General features: G+C 43.2%; 1 protein-coding gene across 3 annotated transcripts in view; it reads right to left on the bottom strand.

Annotated features, from left to right (window-relative positions):
* Window positions 1–20015, bottom strand: part of ANKRD29 (ankyrin repeat domain 29) — a 53399-nt gene that overhangs the window by 33055 nt on the left and 329 nt on the right. For 2 of the 3 annotated variants that reach the window (XM_032859758.1, XM_032859756.1), the window contains exon 2: window positions 8668–8778. Coding sequence is in view for 2 of the 3 variants with exons in the window: in XM_032859756.1 (XP_032715647.1) it covers window positions 8668–8778 (111 nt within the window). In the remaining variant the exon portion in view is untranslated. Of the gene's footprint in view, window positions 1–8648; window positions 8779–20015 lie in introns of all 3 variants that reach the window. The other variant, XM_032859757.1, reaches the window with a different exon arrangement.

Here is a 20015-nt window from a genome sequence, read left to right as displayed (position 1 = left end):
GGGAGCACCCAAATATATAAAAAGGTTAATAACAAACATGAAGGAACTGAGAGTAATACAATAAGAGTAGGGGACTTTAACACCCCACTTACATCATGGGCAGATTATCAAAACAGAAAATCAACAAGGAAATGGTAGCTTTGAATGACACATTGGACTGGTTGGGTTTAACAATATATTATGAATATTCCATTCTAAAACAGCAGAATACACGTTCTTTTCAAGTGTACACGTAACATTCTCAAGAATAGATCACATATTACACCACAAAACAAATACAAATTCAAAAGATTGTAGTTATATTATGCATCTTTCCTGACCAAAATGCTATGAAACTAGAGATCAACCACAAGAAAAAAAAAATCTGGAAAGAGCACAAATACATGAAGTTAATAACATTCTACTAAATAATGGATGCGTCAATGAAGAAATTAAGGAAGAAAAAAAAACAAAGAAAAAAATGAAAATGAAAACACAAAGGTCCAAAATTTTTGGAATATAGCAAAAGTGTTTCTAAGAAGGAAGTATACGGCAATACAGACCTATCTCAGAAAGCAAGAAAAATCTCAAATAAACAACCTAACCTATCTTCTAAAGGAGCTAGAAACAAACAAAACCCAAAACCAAAAGGAAGAAAATAATAAGGATTAGAGCAGAAATAAATGATAAAGTAAATTAAAAAACAACCGATCAATGAAATCAGGAGATGGTTCTTTGAAAAGATCAACAAAATTGAAAAATTTTCAGCCAGACACATCAAAAAGAAAAGAGAGAGGATTAAAATAAAATCAGAAGTGAAAGAGGAGAAATAACAATGAACACCACTGAAATACAAAGCATTATTTAAATTCCTAGAAACATATATCCTACCAAAACTGAATCAGGAAGAAATAGAAAATCTGAATAGACCAGTTACCAGCAATGAAATTAAATCAGTAATCAAAAAACTCCCAACAAACAAAAGTCCAACAGGAATCCATCAAAATCCTTGAGGAGAACACAGGCAGCAACATCTTCAACCTCAGCTGCAGCAACTTCTTCCTAGAAACATCGCCAAAACCAAGGGAAGTAAGGGCAAAAATGAACTATTCGGACTTCATCAAGATCAAAAGATTTTGCACAGCAAAGGAAACAATCAACAAAACCAAAAGACAACCAACAGAATGGGAGAAGGTATTTGCAAATGACATATCAGATAAAGGGCTAGTATCCAAAATCTATAAAGAACTTATCAAACACAACACCTGAAGAACAAATAATTCAATCAAGAAATGGGCAGAAGACATGAACAGACATTTCTGCAAAGAAGACATCCAGATGGCCAACAGACACATGAAAAAGTGCTCAACATCGGTCGGCATCAGGGAAATACAAATCAAAACCACAATGAGATACCACCTCACACCAGTCAGAATGGCTCAAATTAACAAGTCAGGAAATGACAGATGCTGGTGAGGATGTGGAGAAAGGGGAACCTTCCTACACTGTTGGTGGGAATGCAAGCTGGTGCAACCACTCTGGAAAACAGCATGGAGTTTCCTCAAAAAGTTGAAAACAGAGCTACCCTACAACCCAGCAATTGCACTGCTGGGTATTTGCCCTAAAGATACAAATATAGTGATCCAAAGTGGCACATGCACCTGAATGTTTATATAGCAGCAACATCCACAATAGCCAAACTATGGAAAGAACCTAGAGTCCATCAACAGATGACTGGATAAAGATGTGGTATAAATATACAAAGGAATACTATGCAGCCATCAAAAGAAATGAAATCTTGCCATTTGCAACATCGTAGATGGAACTAGAGGGCATTATGCTGAGTGAAATAAGTCAATCAGAGAAAGACAATTATCATATGATCTCCCTGATATGAGGAATTTGAGAGGCAGGGCAGGGGGTCATGGGGAGTAGGGGGTAAAAATGAAACAAGATGGGATCAGGAGGAAGACAAACCATAAGAGACTCTTAGTCTCATGAAACAAACAGGGTTTCTGGGGTGTAGGGGGATAGGGAGTGGGTGGCTAGGTTATGGACATTGGGGAGGGTATGTGCTATGGTGAGTGCTGTGAAGTGTGTAAGCCTGATGATTCACAGACCTGTACCCCTGGGGCAAATAATACATTATATGTTAAAAAAAAAAAAAAAGTCCAAGACCAGATGGCTTCACAGGTGAATTCTACCAAACATTTCAAGATAATTCCTATTCTTCCCAAATTATCCAAAAAATATAAGAGGATGGAAAACTTTCAAATTCATTCTGTGAGGCTTACCCTGATACCAAAACCAGATTAAGAAGTTACAGAAAAAGTCTTAATGACTACAGGTCATTAAGTCTGATGAACATAGATGCAAAAATCTTCAAAAAATATTAGCAAACAGAACCCAACAATACAGTAAAACAATCATTCACTACAATCAAGTGGGCTTTATTCCTGGGATGCAAGGGTGGTTCAGTATTTGCAAATCAATGTGATATGTTATATCGATAAGAGAAAGGATAAAAACCACATGAACATTTTAATAGATGCAGAAAAAGCATGTGACGAAGTACAACATCCACTCATGATAAAAAATCCTCTGCGAAGTAGGAACATAGGGAACATATCTCAACATAATCAAGGCTATATATGAAAAATCCACAGTGCATATCATACTCAATGGGGAAAAATGAGAGCTTTTCCCCCCAGATCAGGAACAACACAAGGACGTCTACTCTCACAACTTTTATTCAACATAGTACTAGACATCTTAGCCACAGCAATTAGACAAAAAAAGGAAATAAAAGGCATCAAATTCATTAGGAAGCAATAAAACTTTCACTATTTGCAAATGACATGCTACTATACATAGAAAATCCTCAAGACTCCAATGAAAAAATACTTTAGAACTGATAAATGAATTTGGTAATTTGCAGGATACAAAATCAATGTACAGAAATCTCTTACATTTCTATACACTAATAACGAAGTAGCAGAAAGAGAAATTAAGAAAACAGTCCCACTTGCAATTCCACCAAAAATAATAGAATACCTAGGAATAAACCTAACCAAGGATGAGAAAGACCTGTATTCTGAAAACTATAAAACATTGATGAAAGACATTGAAGAGGACACAAACAAATAGAAAGACATTCCATGCTCATGGACTGGAAGAAAAAAAATGGTTAAAATGTCCATATTTCCCCCCAAAATCTATAGACTGAACACAATCTGCATAAAAACATTAAGAGCATTTTCTATAGAACAAGTAATCCTAAAATTTGTACAGAATCTCAAAAGACCCAGAATAGCCAAAGCAATCATGAAAAAGAAAAACAAAACTGGAAATACCACAATTCCAGATTTCAAGTTATATTATAAAGCTGTAGAAATCAAAACAGTATGGTACTGGCACAAAAATAGACACATAAGTCAATGGAACAGAATAGAGAGCCCAGAAAGAAACTCATGGTGTTATGGTCAATTAATCTTTGACAAAGGAATCAAGAATATGCAATGGGAAAAAGACAGTCTCTTCAACAAATGGTGTTGGGAAAACCAGACAGGGACATGCAAAAGAATGAAACTGGACCACCTTTTTACATCATATCCAGAAATAAACTCAAAATGGATTAAGAACCTAAATATGAGACCTCAAACCATAGAAATTCTAGAAGAGAGCATAGACAGTAATTTCTGTGACATCAGCCATAACATCTTTCTAGATATGTCTCCTGAGGCAAGGGAAACAGAAGAACAAATTCATGGTTACCAGAGGAGAGATAGTTGGGAGATGGGTGAAATAGGTGAAAGGGATTAAGAGTACACTTATATTGATAAGCACTAAGTAATATATGGACTTGTTGAAGCATTATAGTATACACCTGAAATTAACTAACACTGCATGTTAATTACACATTAAATTTTAAAAAGAACCAATCTGAATAGAGTTATTCATCCTTTCCATAAGAGGTGAGAAAAAGTTTTTATTATAGGTTATACTTTTTTAAATATAGGTTATACTTGCTTCAAAATAAAAATCAATCATGAAGCACAAGGAGTACAGAGCAACTTAAATTTTGATATTTAAAAAGAAAGATAAAAAATGTTATATGCATCTGCTTTAAAGGAAGGAGCCTTGAATGAAACAAAATATAAAAATACTTTATAGATTGTATTTCAACTTCACATCATGGTCAATTGAGAAAAAGTCAGAGGTTGAGGCAAAGGAGAGAGAATAAAGAAGTAGTATCTGTTGATGTATTTATTAAGCTAGACAAAAATGTTTCCTTTATATCCAAAATTATCAGGCTGGACAAACCATAATTCCCTAAAGGTTAAGGTTAATTTATTTCACTGGCTGATGTTAAAATGTACCTTTTAAAACCAGCTGATTTTGAACACTGGATACAGTGGATATAAATGTGGCAAAGACCACAACAAACACTACAGTGACACATACCTTCGTACATCTCAAAAGGCTAGAGGGAGCTTGCCAGTGCTCATCTGATGGTTAGTGTGCATTAGAGAGATAAAGGAGGCAAAAATGTAAACATCATGAGGAGACCACTTTAATCTAGGAATGAAGGTGAAATGTTAGCAAATCAAAGATTTGCTGTGTGGTGGGTGGCCTACAGATAATGTATTCATACTTTAAATGTTTTTTGTTGGAAGTTTGAGCATGGCCATGAACTTGAGGTTGAGAGCAGTTCCCAAGAGAGCCCCAGGTCCTTTTCCTTGCACTGCATCAGCTCTCCTAGGAGTTCCAGGTGGACCTGATGCGGGGCCCCATTGGCCAGAGCAGGACTAGTCAGAGGTCATTCACCACCAGGGTCATTCTGTAACCCAGACTCTATGTCCAGGTGGCACCTGAAGGAGGTAGAAATCCTCCCAGTGAAATTTCAATCTTACATACCCACCAATCTTTTTTTTTTTTTTAAAGATTTTATTTATTTGACAGACAGAGATCACAAGTAGGCAGAGAGGCAGGTAGAGAGAGAGGGGGAAGCAGGCTCCCTGCTGAGCAGAGAGCCCGATGCAAGGCTCGATCCCAGGACCCTGGGATCATGACCTGAGCTGAAGGCAGAGGCTTTAACCCACTGAGCCACCCAGGCGCCCCCATACCCACCAATCTTCCATACCCTTTCAAAATCAACAAGCTGTCTGAAATTACCATCTAGACTTGCTCCATTGCTTTTTAAATTTTTAAAATAATTTTAAGATTTTTTATTTATTTGACAGACAGAGATCACAAGTAGGCAGAGAGAGGAGGAGGCAGACCCCCTGCTGAGCAGAGAGCAGAGGCTTTAACCCACTGAGCCACCAGGCGCCCCTAAATAATTTATTTTTTAATTAAAATTTTAGGTAGTTAACATATAGTGCAATATTGGTTTCTGGAGTGGAATTCAGTGATTCATCACATACATACAACACCCAGTGCTCATCATAGCAAGTGCCCTCCTTAATACACATCACCCAGATAGCCTATCCCCCATCAACCCTCAGTTTGTTCTCTACTGCTAAGAGTCTCTTGGGGCACCAGGGAGGTTCAGTTGGTTAAGCGTCTGCCTTCAGCTCAGGTCATGATCCCAGGGTACCGGGATTGAGTCCTGCATCGGGCTCCCGGCTCAGTGGGGAGCCTGCTTCTCCCTCTCCCTCTGCCCCGCCTCTCCACTTGTGCTCTCTCTCTCAAATAAATAAATAAAATCTTTAAAAAAATTTTTTTTTAAAGATTTACTTATTCATTTTATTTGACAGACAGAGATCAAAAGTAGGCAGAGAGGCAGGCTGGGGATGGGGTGGGGAAGCAGGCTCTTCAACATGGGGCTTGATCCCAGGACCCCGAGACCATGATCCGAGCTGAAGGCAGAGGCTTTAACCCACCGAGCCACCCAGGCGCCCAATAAAATCTTTGTTTTTTAAAAAAGGGTCTATTATGGCTTGTTTCCCTCTCTCCTTTTTCTCTTTTTGCCCTTTCCATATGTTCATCTGTTGTCTTTCTTAAATTCCATATGTGAGTGAGATCAAGATGGTATTTGTCTTTCTCTGACTGACTTATTTCACTTAGCAAAATACACTCTAGCTCCATCCATGTTGTTGCATATGACAAGATTTCATTTTTGACGGCTGAGTAATATTCCATTAACATACGCACATGTGCTTGTGCACATACCACATCTTCTTTATCCAATCTTCCGTTGATGGACATTTGAGGTCTCTCCACAGAGAGCTATTGTTGATAATGCTGTTATAAATACTGGGGTGCATGTTTCCCTTTGAATCTGTATTTTTGCATCCTTTGGGTAAATACCTAATAGTGCATGAGAAGATGCTCAACATCACTGGGCATCAGGGAAATACAAATCAAAACCACAATGAGATACCTCCTCACACTAGTCAGAATGGCTCAAATTAACAAGGCAGGAAATGACAGATGTTGGTGAGGATGGGGAGAAAGGGGAACCCTCCTACACTGTTGGTGGGAATACAAACTGGTGCAGCCACTCTGGAAAACAGTGTGGAAGTTCCTCAAAAAATAGAGCTATCCTATGACCCAGCAATTAGACTCACTCCTTTGGGTTAAGGAATCATTCTTCCAGAAAGCTGTGAATAAAATGAGTTTTTTTAAATTCTATTTATTTATTTGACAGAGAGAGAAAGAGAGAGAGAGAGAGAGATCACAAGTAGGCAGAGAGAGCGTGGGGTGGGGAGCAAGCTCACTGCTGAGCAGAGAGTCTGATGTGGGGCTTGATCCCAGGACCCTGAGACCATGACCTAAGCCGAAGGCAGAGACTTAACCCAATGAGCCACCCAGGCGCCCCATAAAATGAGTTTTTATTTCAAATGAGGAAGAGTAAACATATTAGTATCTGTTCATAGAAGCAAAATTTCTGATTGAGATAGCAGACCAAGAGAGACAGAGGATGAGCTCTGAGGGGAATGGAGGTAGCAGAACAAGTCCACACACTTTCCAAGGAGGAAAGAGTGCTGGGGAGGCTGAGAGTACGAGGTACTTACTATCTTGGGGGCAGAATGTGTGTGGCAATGTGAGGTGGCTCCTAGGACACTGAAAGTCAGGAAAAAGTTATAGGGGTGGCTGAGAAAAGGTGACTTCAAGGAAAAGAGGAAACATGGTCATCATTGCGATCAGAGGGTGAGGCCCCAATGAAAACCAGAGCTCCTATGCCATTGTGGCCCAGTGTGGCACTGCTGCCCAGAAGACCCATGTATGACTGGTGTGACAAGTTCACAGATGCCTGACCTCTTATCAGTCTGGGTTCCAGCAAGGAGCAGAGGGCATAGTCACACTGGGATAGCTGGAAGAAGGTTTAGTGATTTTTAAAGCTGTGCCCCGGGAATAGGACACTACAAGAACAATGTTGGACTGGGAGCTAGCGCCAACGGGGCTCCCTTGCCAGCCTAGCCTGAAGGCACAGGGTGGTGGGGGAGGGCAGTGACTCCCAGGACACAGAACTAGAGCACTGCTGCCAGACAGAGCAAGACCACCAGGTTCCCTGACATCCCTGTCCTCCCACCCTCCGATTCCTACCAGTGCTCCCATTGGCCACCCCAACTGGAGGCCAGAGGGAAGCAAGTCCAGTAGGCCCTACCTTTCAGGCTCTGGGACACAGAGCCAGCTGAAGAAGGGTCTGGGTGGGTCTGGAGGTGCAGACCCAAGACACTGCAGACTGATGCCCCCAGTGGGCAAAATGGAGCCAACCTGGATATCTCAGGGTGCAGCTGATCACACTTAACCAAACTTGTGCAATAAAAGTTGTAATGCCACATCCTGTTTTTGGGAAAACAATAAGGCTCCCTTGAAAACATCTTTATCCCTAAAATACAAATACTTGTTCTCTCTTTCTCTCTCTCTGTCTTCCTGATCCCTAAAGTTGTATCATCCTTCTGAGTACAGAGGAATCCCTGCTTCTATCTGGGAAGGGAACATCATTCCCAGATGATGCCTGCCAGTGCGCAGTAGTATCCATCTTTAGACCCTTACTCACCAGTGAGTGTACTGATACTGTTTGCAATGATGATGAAAGGTAAGAGGCTGGGTGGCGGCTTCCGTTCTCAGTTCTCTTCTCCTTGTAGAAAAACCCAACTTACACATTCATGGCAGTCCTCTTCTGCTCTGAATTATCTCCACTTCCCATGGAAGCAGTTGGTTTGAATTCTGTGACTAAAAATGCTTTTCTTCTTGCACCTTGCCAATTCTAATTCCCAGTGAAGTGCCTCTTTCCTTACTGTGGCTGCTTTCCGTTTTATGCATGTAATGGTTTCCCTAATATGTCTTTAAATTTTTAAAATATTTATTTATTTGAGAGAGGAGAGAGCGTGTATGTGTGTAAAGTGTGAGTCAGGGGGAGAGGCAGAGGGAAAGAATCCCAAGCAGACTCCCCACTGAGCACAGAGCCTGACTCGGGGCTTAATCTCATACCCCGAAATCACCACCTGAGCAGAAATCAAGAGTTGGACCCTTAACCAATGGAGTCACCCAGTGCCCCCTAGCCCCCAATATGTTTTTACATTCACCAGGGTACCCTGGACTTTATAAAGGATAAAGCAAGCATACAGAGCAAGTAGGTAAGCACCGTAAAGGGCAATGTATTCAGGAGCTGATCTCATGACAGCAGGGGAAATGGCGTGCCCTTGGCATGCATATACCGCAGGAATCCATCCGTACACTGTCCCTGCAGTCCACATCCACTCGACCGCTGTTCAGCAACAGCCTGAGCAGGGCCAGGTTGCCTCTCCTTGCTGCCCAGAAGGCGGCGTTGGCAAGTGGAGTTTCCTTCTGCAGAAGCAAAATGAGGCAGGATCTTAAACTTGACATCCGTTAATGTGTCCGCTTCTACGCAAATATATGCCATTCAAAAAGCAGAATTTCCGGATGTGTCGTAGCATGGAAAAGACGGCTCCTCCTGCAACAGAGGACTGTAACATACTTGGCTATGGAACACATTCTGTTTTGTACCAGATACTGGAGTGTTGTTACGAAGAGCAGCATTGTTGATAATATAGCACTGTTAATACCTTATTTCCCACCAGTGCTCTCACTTTCCTGCCTCTGTGTCTTTGTTCACAGTTTCCTTTTTGCTTGAGAGGAATTTTCCCCCATCCTTCAAGGCCAAGGCTCTGCTTAAATGCTATTTCCTCCCTGAAACGTTCCTAAAACCTTCTTCCCCTTTAAGCAGAGAGAAATCTCTCCCAATTCTGACCTCCCCAAACCACACTTTTTCTAAGCCCTCAGCTTTCTATCTGATTCCAGCTTTCTGGGTCAAGGCCTCCCCTGCGCCCTACACCTAATTTTCTTTGCTGGAAACTTGCCAGAGGATTCAGTGAAGAATTAGGAACTCTGGGCAGAAAACACTGTTACGTGTCCTCATACAGAACCTTCTTTCCACTGCTGCCTTATTTAAAGTTGCAAAGTTAATGTTGGAACCATCCTATGGAAGGAATAGAGCTGGCAAACAGTTCTTCAAAAATCAGAGTGGCAGAGTTGACTAAAGTTCAGCTGCCTTTCCTAAAACACAACAGTTTGGGTCTATAGGGAACAGTCCATGCTGGGGGAGGGTGGGGGCTGGAGGGGAGGCTCTGGAACCAGACAGCTCTGGGTTTCAACCCCAGCCCTGGGCAAGTGACTTGTCCTTGGTGAATCTTACACCACCTGCCTTGAAGTTTTAGGTAAGGATTAAATGATGTAGGTTAATTGGTGAATACAGTACCCAACACATCATAAATGCTTACAGGTACTAGCTTTTTCCCCTCTGTCTACTTTTCTTCACAAAGTTAGAATCAGTAGGCAAAATTAAATTGAGTATTGGTACTATGAAGAATTTCGCTGGCCTCAGGAAATTTTCTAGCATTCAAACTGTTTAATAAAAGCATGTTTTGGGTGGGCTTAAAACACCCATCTCACCCCAAACCCCTTTTATGTGCTATTATCTGATAAAGTAGTAAAGTATATACTGATAAAGTAGTAAATTCAGTATCTTACTCACCTATGCTAAGTTAAAAAGAAAACACAACAATGTCACCCACAACAAGGAGGCATCTGATAATAATTTTTTTTTTTTTAATTTTTAAGTAATGTTCACACCCAGTGCAGGGCTCAAACTCACAACCCTGAGATCAAGAGTCTCATCTACTTACTGAGCCAGCCAGGCGCCTGCCCACAGAGCCATCTAAAGTGAGAGCATTGTGAGAGCACCATGAAGGGGGCATTTGTTGGTATGAGCAGCTCACCCACAATTTAGTGCTCTCGTGCGTGCTTGGAGGAGAGAGTGGACAAGTAGGGAGTGCTAAGCACGTTGCAAACATACTTTGAATAGTTTCCTGGCTCAGGTAGGAGGAAAACAAAAATCCCTTCAAATTCCAGATGAACAATGTGCTTTCCCTAAAAGCATAAATGTTATGGTCCAGGTTTTCAGGCCAAATTGCAATGGTGACCTTCACACCCAGGGCTGGTGGCTTTTGTACCAGGCTAGGTCCCCCATTACAGCTGTCGGTGACTGGCTGAAGTGATGGCCAGCCAGGTCTGACTTGTATCAGAAATCATGAAACAGGGGTGCCTGGGTCGCTCAGTCGGTTAAAGCCTCTGCCTTCAGCTCGGGTCATGACCCCAGGGTCCTGGGATTGAGCCCCGCATCCGGCTCCCTTCTCAGCTGGAGGCCTGCTTCTCCCTCTGCCTGCTGCTCCCCCTACTTATGCATGCACTCTCTCTCTCTTTCTCACTATCAAATAAATAAATAAAATCTTAAAAAAAAAAAAAAGGAAAAAAAACAAAAGAAAAAGAAAGAAAAAAAAAAAAAGAAATCACGAAACAATGCCCTTTCCATAGGGAGATTGCACAAGGCCAAAATGAAGCCTGGAGGGTGAATTAGGAAGAGAACTTAATTCGTACCAGGAAAAGCTCCGCTGGCTTTTCCTGAAACAGGAAGACTTGAGAGTAATACATTTTAAGTCATTTTTAGTGATTTTGTTGTTTCTCTTTAACCTCAAATTATTTTCCAAAAACCTCTGGAAACCACAAGCTTCTATTGTCATAATAAGCTCTCTCGCCTGGAGGATAGCCTCAGGGCTTTCTCTCCTGTCAGGGCTAGATTCCTTGGTTTCCCACAAGGTTTTAGAAACTGAGCTTTGTGAAAAGCCATACAGATTTCATTCTCCTTCAAGTGTCTGATGTACTGGGAGGTGGAGGCAAGGAGAGTTGATTTGGGCTAAGAAAGAGCTGAGTTCGAGTCTTGAGCCTACTACTTCCTAGCTCTGTGACCCGGGGCATGTTATTTAACCTCTCTCTGTCCCACTAAAATGGGACTAGTAAGGCCAGGAGTAGTGCCTCTGCCATGTGCTGTTGGAGAGTTAAAGGAAAGAACACATGTCAACTCATTTTGATGAGGAACACTCAAGAAATGCTAGCTATAAATGCACAGTCCTCACAGCTCTTTGAAATTCATTTGCTTGGGCGCCTGGGTGGCTCAGTGGGTTAAGCCGCTGCCTTCGGCTCAGGTCATGATCTCGGGGTCCTGGGATCGAGTCCCGCATCGGGCTCTCTGCTCAGCATGAAGCCTGCTTCCCTCTCTCTCTCTCTCTGCCTGCCTCTCTGTCTACTTGTGATCTCTGTCTGTCAAATAAATAAATAAAATCTTTAAAAAAAAAAAAAAAAAAGAAATTCATTTGCTTGGTCACTGGCCTGTATTAGGGACAGTGGTACTGACCAGGGCTTAGGACAAGGGGTATGAGTCAACCTTGATCTCTGCTCTAATGGCTTTACAGCCCAGTAGGGAAGCAAGTCATGCCAATAGGCAGCAGACGTAATCCTAGGTACTAGAGCAGGAATGCGGGTTACTTGTGAGAGCAGAGAATGGCCAAGCCTTTACGAGGGAGGTGGCCAGGAATGGCTTCAAAGAGAAGGAATTCTCGAGAACAGTCTCCAAAGATGAGCAGGGAGCTGGGTAAAGAGCATCCCAGGCAGACAGGGCAGTGAAGCAAAGACATGGAGGCTCGCCCCAGTGTGCTGGGACCTGTCCTTAGCTCAGAAGGGCTGGACTGAAGGATGGGAGTGGAGAGAGGTCAAGGGACTGATAGCAGGCAGGGCCAGATCCTGAAGGATCTGCTGTGCCGTGCTATGGGGTTTGCCTGGGCACTGGGGAGCCAAGGCAGAGCTCTAAGGCGAGGAGATACTATTGGTTTTGTGTTTTAGAAAGATCCCTGTGGCAGCCTCAGGGAGAATGGATTGATGCCTGGAGCCGGACTGAGGTTGGTGTCTACAGGGGTTAGGGGACTATTGCATAGACAGGGCAGGAGAAAATGAGGGCCCAAGCTCAAGCAACAATAGTGGGGCGGAAGAATGAGAGACTAGAGAAATTTTAAGGAACCAAACTGAACAGTTTTGGTCTGCGACCAAATACACAGGAGAAGGTGGCAGGAGGTGCCTGGACTGACCCCCGGGTTTCTGGTTTGAGTGCCTGGTTGAGGTAGTGCCATTCCCAAGAGTGGTAAATGCCGTAAGAAGGGCAGGCTTTGGGGGAAAATGATGAGATCAGCTGTGAAAGCGCTTTCAGTGCCTAAGGGGCTTTGTGGGGAAACGACTACCATAAACATGGCTAAGCTCTCCTACCACGCTGCTATGGCGGACACAGTTAGTGGAGGGCAGGTATATTGCACTAAGACTTACTAAGTGCTTGTGTGTACCACTCGGTACCTGCTCCACACATACTACCTCACTGAACCCCCACCAGAGCTCAGTGAGGTGGGCACTGTTGCTATGCCGCTGCTCAGGTGAGCTAAGGGAAAGACGACAGGCAGGCTTCAGACCCAGGCAGTCTGGTGCTCAGGACTGCCCTTTTAGCCATCCCACTGGCCGGCCTCTGGAGGAATTCTGTAGAAAGCAAGGAATAAGGCAGCACTGACCCCAAAGGCCTCCTTCCTAGCCTCATTCCAAGTCCCCTTCTCTTTAGGGTCAATGCACATCACCTTGGCTCGATAATTTCCAAATCTCCTCCAGCCTGAAATGCATATCATCGTAAGTACTGGTGAGTGAAACAGGGGCAAGCCCTTTAGCCTTTGAAGGAGATGATGCACATGGAAATGCTTTACTATTTAACCTCTTTCTTGGTTTTTCTGATCTCTACAATGAGGCCAGTGAGCCTCACTCAGGCAGGCTTGTGGGTCGCGACATTAGGATAGCAGCACCAACCAACACTGACATCTTGCTCTGTATTGGGTGTCCTTCCACTGCTCTGAAGCATTAATTCCCAAAACAGCCGCATGACATTGGTGTTTTTTTATTCTTTCCGTTCTTTTTAAAAAAGATTTCATTTATTTATTTATTTGAGAGAGAGATCAAGAGCACAAGCAGGGGAATGGTTAGAGGGAGAGGGAGAAGCAGGCTCCCCGCTGAAGAGGGAGCCCGACATGGGGCTTGATCCCAGGACCCTGGTTTCATTACCTGAGCTGAAGGCAGACATTTAACCCACTGAGCCACCCATGTACACACATAATCCCATTCTTAAGATGAGTTAATGAGGGGCGCCTGGGTGGCTCAGTGGGTTAAGCCTCTGCCTTCGGCTCAGGTCATGATCCCAGGGTCCTGGGATTGAGCCCTGCATCGGGCTCTCTGCTCAGCGGGGAGCCTGCTTCCCCCCCCCCCTCTCTCTGCCTGCCTCTCTGCCTACTTGTGATCTCTGTCAAATAAATAAATAAAATCTTAAAAAAAAAAGATGAGGTAATGAGGCACAGTAACGAATCAGTCAAGGTCATAGAGTTAAGAAGTAATAGAAATGGCATTCAAACTCAACTCCAAGTCGAGTCTGAGGTTTTATATCTTATACCCTGGGAGAAAAACTAAGTGTAAACTTCCACATATGCCATATTTTCTTCTCCTTTTCTCCCCTTTACTGCCAGGATTTTGGCTCATGCTCTGTTCATTATTACACTACCAGCAATTTTTCACAGGAAGGACGGGAAGAGGGAACACAGAAGGGAAATTGTTACTTGTACAGAACTGGAATTCTGTTTAAAAGCTAAGAGGGGGTAGAGATTTAAACCATCAGTTTAAAAAAGAGTTTAGAATACTGTGGGTTTCAATTGTTAATTCCACCAAGAGAACATTAGTAATGAATTTCTTTGATGTTAGCAGCCACATTAAATAAGGATAGAATGCAGGACTGAGAAGCCATGAGCAAAAGGACACTTTTGCGATGTCACTGTCTATTCTTTTTAAGATTTTAAAATTAATTTGAGAGAGTGAGAGCAGGGGTAGGAGCAGAGGGAGAAGGATAAGCAGACTCTATGCTGAGTGAAGAGCCTGATATGGGGCTTGATCTTAGGACCCTGAGACTGTGACCTGAGCCAAAACTAAAAGTCAGATGCTTAATGGCCTGAGCAACCCAGGCGCCCTGTCACTGGCTATTTTAACACATTTTCCCCTTCATGCTAAGTACTTGAAATTTTCAGAATGCTTGATAAACATTAGAGAAGCCTAAATCCTATGTTGTATTGTTACACTTCTAGAGGTGATGGGAAAGTGAAAAGAGAAAAAGTACGTGATTTGTATGAAATGATATGCATTTCAGGCTGGAGGAGATTTGGAAATTATCGAGCCAAGGTGATGTGCATTGACCCTAGAGGTCGGTAGCATTTCTAAACTCAGAACTCGAGACCATGTGGAAGGTCTAAGACATATATGTCAAGAATAGGCATATCTATAGAGATAGAAAGTAGAGTAGCAGTTATCTATAGCTGGGATGTTTGGAGTGGGGGATAGAGAGTGATTGCTAATGGGTATGTGATTTATTTGGGGGGGGATGATTAAAATATCCTAAAATTGTGCTGATGGTGGCACAACTCTGAATATACTGAAAACCACTGAAATGAACACTTTCCATGGGTGAGTTATATGTTATGTTTCAATAAAGTTGTTTAAAAACATATGTGGCTTTGTAAATTTATTTTCCTGTAGTTCAAATAATTTTAGCTGACTGGTGAACTGAAGCTGATTATGAGATGATTAATGCACTTTCAAAACAAGGATGGAAAATACAAGTCCCCCTACTTTTAGCCCAGCCATGAGCAGCTTCTAACACCAAGGTGAAACATGGTATTGAGACACTCTGTCCTCTCCGGGAAGACGTGCTCAAGAAAGATGCAGGCATTGTTTTATCTCTAGCGATGTTTCCTCTGTGGTGGTGACCTCCTTCACCACGTGAAGAGTCTCCTTCCTCATTGTGTTAGGTTTTTGGCAACCTCAGGCCTGAAGAGTAAGTCCTGATACAGCCGTTTACAGAGTCACAAGTTGGTAGACTGAAATTCATGACCTTTATTCCACAAAAAGGCTCAGACCTGCACTCTGAGTTTGCTTTTACTTTAAAAATAATTCTAACAAACGTGTCTGTTTTCCCAACCAGAATAGAGGAGAACTTGCCAATTTTGAAAGAGGAAGTAAATTTACTGGAGGCAGATCGGTGATTGCTGATAGCTTAACGGAGCAAGGAGGAGCTGTGAAGGGGTCCGTGTGGCTCGGAAACAAAGAGCCCTACATGAGGTGACTCTAAGTCATCAATACGAGGCTAACTTGTGACTAGTGATGCTCTGTTGATCCTCCCACAGACTCGGCCAACAATGCCAAGGCTTTTTAAACAACAGCTTTGGAGACCCAGGGACGAGGGCCTATGAGACTTTAAGAGTCCTGTGAAAATAAAGTTAATCTATGGCTCTAAAATCAAAGTGAATGAATAAAATAGTTAGAAAATGTACCATCTTTGTCAACTCTATTCACTGCTAAATTCGGTATTCTTAAAATATTGATGGCACATGAAAATAATTTGTAGGTCTGATTTTCTCTCTGCACAAGAATTATTATATACGGACACTGCAGAAAAATCATGGGCCAATATAAATTAAATGTTACTCATGGCTAAGTTGCTTTAATAGCAATATAATAAACACCCTTCCAAAAATGTACAATAAGAAGTCTATCATCTTGGGCAGAGGGCACATTTTAATATGCTTGATGGTATGCCTGCTAGGGCTAGTGCAGGCTCTGTCCATGGGCGTGCAACTCTGCTTCCCTTGCCCTCAGGCCTTCCCTGTGTGCTGTGTGGAAGTCCACTTCATGGAAAATCAACTCCGTGTCCTTAACCTAACACAGTGTCTCCTCTGTCTCCCTGCTCTAAGCTCCAGGTGCCTTCCAGCTGGTGGGGACTAAGCCTTCTCCCACACCAGCCCCAGAGTGGAAAATGCCCTTAGGCTCTCCTCACTTGTTTTGGAGATGCGGCCCTTCCGGTCAAGTATATAAACCTCTGCTCCTTCAGGACTCAGGCCATCCCACCTACTTGTCCTGTGCCTCACCTCACCTAGTATCTGTCACGTCCTGGACACTCTCCCTTCTTCACGGCAAATTCTGGCACTTTCATTCCTACCCACCCCAATTCTGATCTCATCCTGGCCTTCACTTTACAAAACATGGATAAGGTTTGCTCAACCTCATCTCCTTTCCTCTAATCCCAATGGAAGAGGGTTTCCTCTCCACCTGTCTAGGGGAACCCCTACAACGAATGAAGCCATACTCTCATACTCTGCCTTACCCCCCTCCTGCATGCTTTCCTCACTCAGCTCAGTCATCCCCTCCATTGAGCCTCCCTATCATCATTTCGAATACTTATTTATTGAGATTCTGATGTACATACTACAAAATTCACCCTTTTAAAGCATATAATTCAGTGGTTTTTAGTGTGTTCCTAAAGTTGCATTACTGTCATTATTCCAGAACGTTTTTATCACCTCCTACCTATTAACAATCTCTCTCCATCCCCTGATTCTTCCCTAGCCCCAGGGAACCAAGAATCTGCTGTCTCTATGGATTTGCCTATTCTGATCATTTCATATAAGTGGCATCATATAATATGTGGCCTTTTGGGTCTGGCTTCTTTTACTCAACATAATGGTATCCAGGTTCACCCATATTATAGCATGTGTCACAGCTTCCTTCTTTTTTATGGTGAATGATGTTCTATTGTGTGGATACACCATGGTATGGACTGAAGATTTGTGTCCCTCCTTGCCCCCAAACTCATATGTTGAAGCCCTAATTTCCAATGTGACAGTATGTGGAGGTGAGTCCTTTAGGGAGGTAATTAGGTTAGATGAGATCAAGAGGGTACTGCCCCCATGATGGAATCAGTGTTCTTACAAGAAAAGGAAGAGACACCAGAGATTTCTTTCTCAATAGGAGGATCCAGTAAGAATGTGGCTGTTACCAAGCCAGGAAGAGATCTCTCACCAGACAGCAATCTCCGGCACCTTGATCTTGGACTTTCCAGCCTCCAAAACTGTGAGAAATTAAATGCCTGCTGTTTGGGTGCCTGGGTGGCTCAGTCATGAAGCGTCTGCCTTCAGGTCGGGTCATGATCCCGGGATCCTGGGACCGAGCCCCACATTGGGCTCTCTGCTTGTGTTCCTGCTCTCGCTGTCTCTCTCTCTCTCTGTCAAATAAATAAATAAAATCTTAAAAAAAAAAAAAGCCTGATGTTTAAGCTACCCACTCTATAGTATTTTGTTATGGCAGCTCAAGCTAATACATACATTTTGTTTATTATCAATGATAAACAAAATGATGGGCATTTGGGCTGTTTCTACTTTTCGGCAATTATGAATAACAAAATGAATATTTGTGTACAAGTTTTTGTGTAAACATGCATTTTCATTTCTTTTGGGTATATATGCAGGAGGGGAATTGCTGGGTCATATGGTAACTCTATGTTTAACTTTTGGAAGAACAACCAGACTGTTTCCTAATATGATTGCGTTACTTTATACCCCTACCATGGAGATACGAAGACTTGACTTTCTCTATATTCTTGCCAACACCTGACACTGTTTTGTTGATTATAGTCATCCTAGTGGGTGTGGAGTGGTGTCTAATTATGGTTTTGATTTGCATTTCCCTAATGACTAAAGGCACTGAGCGTCTTTTCAGGTGCTTATTGGCCATTTGTATATTTTCTTGGGAGAAATGTCTGTTCATCTCCTTTGCCCGTTTTTTTGTTAAAGATTTTATTTTTTTATTTGACAGAGATCACAAGCAGGCAGAGAGGCAGGCAGAGAGAGAGGGAGGAAGCAGGCTCCCTGCTGAGCAGACAGCCCAATGCAGGGGCTCAGATCCCAGGACCCTGAGATCACGACCTGATCCGAAGGCAGAGGTTTTTAACCCACTGAGCCACCCAGGCGCCCCTCCTTTGCCCATTTTTAAATTGGGTTATTGTCTTTTTATTGTTGAGATATTTGTCATCATTTAAAGATGGTCACATCTCTACCATTTTAAAGCAAACAAACCCTTGGCCAACTCCAAATCCCTGCTGCAGCCACTGTTTCTTGCAGAATTTTTTGAAACAGCTCTGGACCCTGGTGGTTCCTACCCACTCTCTTTTGAAGCTATTGCAATCAAGCTCCTGAAGCCAGCATTTCACTGAAACTGCTCAGAGCAAGGTCACCCAGTGGCTGTTTGTTACTAAACACAATGGACACTTTTTAATTCCCAGCTTGATTTCTCTGTAGTATTTATCACTGAGTTCCTCCCCATCTTTACCAAAGGATTAGAGATCCTTGGCTTACATATCAGCACACGCTTCTGATTGTTCTCATACATTGCTGGCTGCTCTTCAGTTTTCTAAATGGGCTTCTCTTATTCTGCTCATTCTCAAAGTCTGATCTTCAAGATTTTGTCTTCAGTGCTCTGCTTTCCACTTTTACATGGTCTCACGGGGCAATCACATTCATTCTCACGGGTTTAATTACCACCTAACACTGCTCACTCCTATATCTCATCTCTACCTCCTGCCTAGACTATACTCCAGGGTTGACTATACTCCGGGGTTCCCAGTTTGTAGATATGTCTAATCGACATCTCTTTCTGGACTTCCGTCCATCCTTAAACTTTACATGTCCCAAACCAAACATTTTATCTTTACCTCTCTAGTCTTCCCTAACTTAAGGAAAAACATCAATTACAGAATTTCATGGATTAAAATTTTTTTAAGTCACTCACATTTGTTTACTTCCTTCTATTCCAGACACCTGTTCCCTAGTCCCTACCATTTAACAAGACGACCCCAGCTCTGCCTCCCTTCTTCAAACTGTGGCCAGAGATCTTTCTAACATGCAAATCTCAACATATCAGTCCTCTTTATATGAGTTACTGTAGGAGATGGAAGCCAGACACATTAGGGTTTCAATGTTAACACCATTCATTTACTGGCTGCAGGACCGTGATGAGTTACTTAACGTTTCCATGTTTTAGTGTTCTTGCTTTAGGGGCGGGGGGCGGGGGGAGGCGAGACACACACGAAAGTACCATTTCACGGATCTTCCTGAGGATTCAGAAGATGCGCCCAGATGCCCTTGGCTCAGAGTCAGGCACATTTTAAGTGCTCAACACATTTTAATTATTTTTATTAGGACCTTTCAATAGAGGCAAATCAAGTACCGTCACTTTCATCCTGAAATGTGAGGATTAAATGGAATGACCTGGAACTCTTAAGACTCCTTTGGACACTGAAGCGAGGTAATCAGCGGCAGCTCCATTCTGCTGGGCACTCAGCTTCAGCGTCCAAAAAGTGCTCTGGAGAGGAGGCGACAGGGGTGCCGCTGGCATTCAGAAATGAGGACCCAGAATCAGGAATTGGTGCCGCAGCCCGGGTCTCTCCCCGGGGCGCGGCCAGGGGACTGCGCTGACCTCGGGCTTCTTCCCCGCCCCCGCCCGTTACCCCGGCGACAGTCCCCGCCGCCCCTTCGCTCTGCGGCCGGGCTCTCCTGACCTGCCGCCGCAAGTACCGAAAGCCTTTCAAGCAAAGCCCACACCGCCAAACCACCAACCACAGGAGCCACACCAGCCGGGTGGCTTCCCTCTGTCCCCCGCCAGCACCCAGGACGGCGCTCACTCCACCCTGCGGGCCCCGCGGCGCCAACCACCCCGGGAGCTCCCCAGGTGCGGGCCCGCCGTCGTAGGTCTTCCGCCCGGCCCGGCACTCCCTC

Source organism: Lontra canadensis, unplaced genomic scaffold, assembly GCF_010015895.1.
Source record: "Lontra canadensis isolate GAN:19392208 unplaced genomic scaffold, GSC_riverotter_1.0 scaffold17, whole genome shotgun sequence".
Classification (NCBI taxonomy): Eukaryota; Metazoa; Chordata; class Mammalia; order Carnivora; family Mustelidae; genus Lontra; species Lontra canadensis.
This window is presented reverse-complemented; position numbering and strand designations above follow the sequence as displayed.